The sequence below is a fragment of the Otolemur garnettii genome, unplaced genomic scaffold (assembly GCF_000181295.1).
Source record: "Otolemur garnettii isolate 467f Iridium unplaced genomic scaffold, OtoGar3 scaffold00152, whole genome shotgun sequence".
In the NCBI taxonomy this organism is placed as follows: Eukaryota; Metazoa; Chordata; class Mammalia; order Primates; family Galagidae; genus Otolemur; species Otolemur garnettii.
In genome coordinates this window covers 2871713-2875953 of record NW_003852547.1, presented here as the reverse complement: position 1 = coordinate 2875953, position 4241 = coordinate 2871713, and the positions used below count along the sequence as shown (strand labels likewise).

The 4241-nt window shown below is 45.6% G+C and overlaps 1 protein-coding gene across 3 annotated transcripts in view; it reads right to left on the bottom strand.

Annotated features, from left to right (window-relative positions):
* Nucleotides 1–1521: 1521 nt before the first annotated feature.
* The window catches only part of QPCTL (glutaminyl-peptide cyclotransferase like), a 9510-nt gene continuing 6790 nt past the window's right edge, over nt 1522–4241 (bottom strand). For 2 of the 3 annotated variants that reach the window (XM_003799518.3, XM_012811219.2), the window contains one exon: nt 1526–2205. In XM_003799518.3, coding sequence (XP_003799566.1) covers nt 2060–2205 — 146 coding nt within the window. In that variant the 3' untranslated portion in view covers nt 1526–2059. Of the gene's footprint in view, nt 2206–4241 lie in introns of all 3 variants that reach the window. The other variant, XM_023518963.1, reaches the window with a different exon arrangement.

Here is a 4241-nt window from a genome sequence, read left to right as displayed (position 1 = left end):
GTTTGGCAGGCGCAGGCTGGATTCAAACCTGCCAGCTCAGGTGTATGTGGCTGGCACCTTAACCACTTGAGCCACAGGCACCGAGCCTATTGTTAATTCGTTTTGGAGACAGTCTCACTTTGTCACCCTGGTTAGAGTGCTGTGGCTTCAAAGCTCACAGTAACCTCAAACTCTTGGGCTCAAGAGATTCTCTTGTCTCAATCTCTCAAGTATCTGGGACTACAGGCCCCCATAATAACACTCACATGTATTTTTAGAGACCAGGTCTTGATCTTGCTCAGGCTGGTCTCAAACCTGTGAGCTTAGGCAATCACCCACCCCAGCCTCCCAGAGTGCTAGGATTACAGGCGTGAACCACTGGTTCCAGTCTAATTTTTCTATTTTTAGTAGAGCTGGGGTCTTACACTTGCTTAGGTTAGTCTCAAACTCCTGAGCTCAAGCAATCCACCCTCCTCAGCCTCCCAGAGTGTTAGGATTACAGGAGTGAGCCACTGCACCTGGCCTAAATAAGTTGATAAAGTGTACCTGACTTTAATCAGTAAATGTCAGTAACTATGCACTGAGAACCTTCTGTTTATCCTCTCTCATTTGATATCCAGAGCTTCAGCCCTAAAGTTCATGAGTCTTCTGCAACCTTGAAGGCCAGTACTCATCTTCACTATTTAGTAACTCTCCATCTTGGCTTGGCATCCCTGCTGCCTACTGCTGCTCCCTCACAAAACCAGCAGACAGAGCCTGGTTCAGGACTCCGGTACTAGGCTCTCTCCATCTTAGGGTTCTTTTGAGGAAGTCTGCTAATCAGCTATGTATGCACCAAAGTGTATCTTTAATGACAGAATGCCCCAAACTTTATTGACTTTGAGAGTCCTCAGGTATTTGTTAAAGTCCCAGCTCCTCTCTAGCATTCTTGTTCAGGAGGTCTGGGGTGGGACCTGGGAGTCTGCATTTTTCATAAGCACTCCAGATGAATCTGAAAATTAGGTAGGGTTGGGAAATACTTCCTCACTGGTTCAATCCATCACCTTGCACCACTGTACCCACAGGGAAAGATGGCTTGGTGAATCTAGATCATGCCTATCTTAAATATTCTCAAACTTTATCTTTTTTCATTCAAAATGTTATAGGGGTACAAACTCAAACTTCCCAAATCCAGTGTTTCCCAAAGTATCTTTTGAGGTCCCATAGTTGTGACATGCTTCTCAATAAAGGGGTTTCATAGTGAAAAACTTTTGAGAACCCCTGCATTCTTCACCTTCCCTTGGAAATTTACATTATGCAGTGAGGAAACTGAATGTTCTCTCACCCTGCTTCTTTGATTTCTGACCCCATTTTTCATGAAATGCCTATTTATACTAGTTCTGCAGAATATTGTGAGGTTTCTTTGTTTTTGTTTTTTGAGACGGAATGTTGCTATGTTGCTCAGGTTGTATTCAAACTCCTGGGCTCAAGTGATCTTACTGCTTAAGACTCCCTAGCAGCTAGGGCTACAGGTGCCCACCACAATGCCCAGCTTATGCAGAATACGTTTTGCAGAAACACTGGTTTATTGCCCATTGGGTCTGGCAGAATCTGGGATTCCTAAGTATTGGCTTCCATCTCCTCCATTTCTGTGAACACGTCTTCTATGGGCCCCATGTGGGAGTTAGGTTTGGACTGGTACAGTAGCAAGGCTGCTGTTCTGTAGAATGAACTAACACAAAAAAACATAAGCCACAGAGAATTCACTCCGTTGAATGGTGTTGCTGCTCTGGACACCAGTCCATGATTCAGTGACCAAAAGAATAGCATTTGGCTCCTGTAAACCTTCAGCCCAAGTGTCAACCATAAGGCAAGTGCCAAGTTCTTACTCCTTTGAATCTCACCCCACTGTGGTCTCTTGAGAGAGTCAAAGGAAAGAGTCTTCAATTGTAGCACAGGTAGGAGCTGAAGGTGTGCAAAGACAAGCCACCACACCACAGGTAAACCAGCCTGCATTCCCTGGCTGCAGGTGCTCTTGGCATGTCCCCTGCTGGGCACTTCTCCCTCAGAGTAACGTCCCCTTGGACATCAGACCAGCAGCCTAGAGCCCCAGATACTCAGCCAGGAACACAGCGAGGATACGGCTGAGGTTGTGTACTGTGGGCGGGTGGAGATTGGCCTCAGTGTCCTCAGGTGTGTGCCAGACAGTAGGAAAGGGTGTGGAGATGAGATGGAGCACAGGGACCCCTGAAGGTGCGAGAAGAGACTCCGTCAGGCCCCTTGTGGTTCCAGCACTGACCTCTTGGAAGGCTCTAGAACTTTGCTTCGCCCATGTGTCCAGGGTGGGGGGAAGCTACTCTTGTTTTGGCATTTCCCATCTGAACAGTGATTTGAAGTGTGTGAGGGTATGTGTTAGTTTAACAAAAAATTCAGTATATCGGGCGGCGCCTGTGGGTCAGTGGGTAGGGCGCTGGCCCCATATACCAAGGGTAGCAGGTTCAAACCCAGCCCCAGCCAAACTGCAATAAAAAAATAGCTGGCTATTGTGGCAGGCGCCTGTAGTCCCAGCTACTTGGGAGGCTGAGGCAAGAGAATCACATAAGCCCAGGAATCGGAGGTTGCTCTGAGCTGTGTGATGCCACGGCACTCTACCCAGGGTGACAAAGTGAGACTGTGTCTCTACAAAAAAAAAAAAAAAAAAATTCAGTATATCTATTGTTTTCATTACATAAATTAGAGAAAACTCAAAACTTAATGGATTGTGGAGAGACCAGAAGATGAGAACGATATCCCTGATCCTCCTTTCCAGGTACATTAGGCTCTTTTTTATTTAATAATTGCTCTTAGATAGTACTTGCGGTATTCCAGGCCCTAATCTATGGCTGGCTGGCCACACACACACCATTTTATCCTTACAATAAATCCTTTAAAGTAGGTACTTACAATCATTACCACTGTTTTACAGATGTGGAAACTGAGGCACAGGAAGGTAGGCAGAGTGATCAATAAAAAAGGCATTGTAAGGAATGCATATTTGTTGAATTGCTAAATAGAGTAAAAAAAAAAATTTCTTTTTTTGAGAGTCTCTTTGTCACCCTAGGTTGAATGCTATGGTATCATAGTTGACAGCAACCTCAAACTCTTGTGCTTGAGCAGTCTTTTTTGCCTCAGCCTTTCAAGTGCCTGGGAATATAGGCATGTAATACCACGCCCAGCTAGTTTTTCTATTTTTAGTAGAGACAAGACCTTGCTCTTGTTCAGGCTAATCTTGAACTCCTGAGCTCAAGCAATCCGCCCACCTTGGCCTTCCAGAGTGCTGGGATTACAGATGTGAGCCACTTTGTCCAGCTCCAGATAATCATTTTAAGAGACATTTTTAGCACTCATATGCCAAGCATTAAGTAGGAATTTTCTATACCTGATCTCATAATCACAACCCCGTGATTACGAAAACTGTGTGTGTGTATATATTCTATATAAATATTTATATATCTTCATTTTCCTACAGAAATGGGGCTCAGAGAGTCTAAGGGATTTCCCTTAAGTCAACCAGTGGTAAACTGCAGATCCTAGAACCCACACCTATCTCAATCTAAAACGACATTCTTTTTTTTTTTTTTTTTGAGACAGAGTTTTACTATGTTGCCCTTGGTAGAGTGCTGTGGTGTCACAGCTCACAGCAGTCTCCAACTCTTGGGCTTAAGCGATTCTCTTGCCTCAGCCTCCTAAGTAGCTGGGACTACAGGTGCCCACCACAATGCCTGGCTATTTTTTTGTTGTTGTTGCAGTTGTTGTTGGTGTTTAGCTGGCCTGGGCCAGATTCTAACCTGCCAGCCTCAGTGCATGTGACTGGCACTGTAACCACTGTGCTATGGGCATCAAGACTAAAAACTACATTCTTTTTTTTGTTTGAGACAGAGCCTCAAGCTGTCCCTCCGGGTAGAGTGCTGTGGCATCACAGCTACAGTAACCTCCAACTCCTGGGCTCAAGCGAGTCTCCTACCTCAGCCTCCCAAGTAGCTGGGACCACAGGCTCCTGCCACAAAGCCTGGCTATTTTTTTTGGTTGCAGCCATCATTGTTGTTTGGTGGGCCCAAGCTGGATTCGAACCTGCCACCTTAGGTATATGTGGCTGGTGCCTTAGCCACTTGAGCCACAGGCGCCGAGCCAAACTACATTTTTTTTTTTTTTGAGACAGCGCTTCAAACTGTTACCCTGGGTAGAGTGTGATGGCATCACAGCTCACAGCAACCTCCAACTCCTGGGCTCAAGCGAGTCTCCTG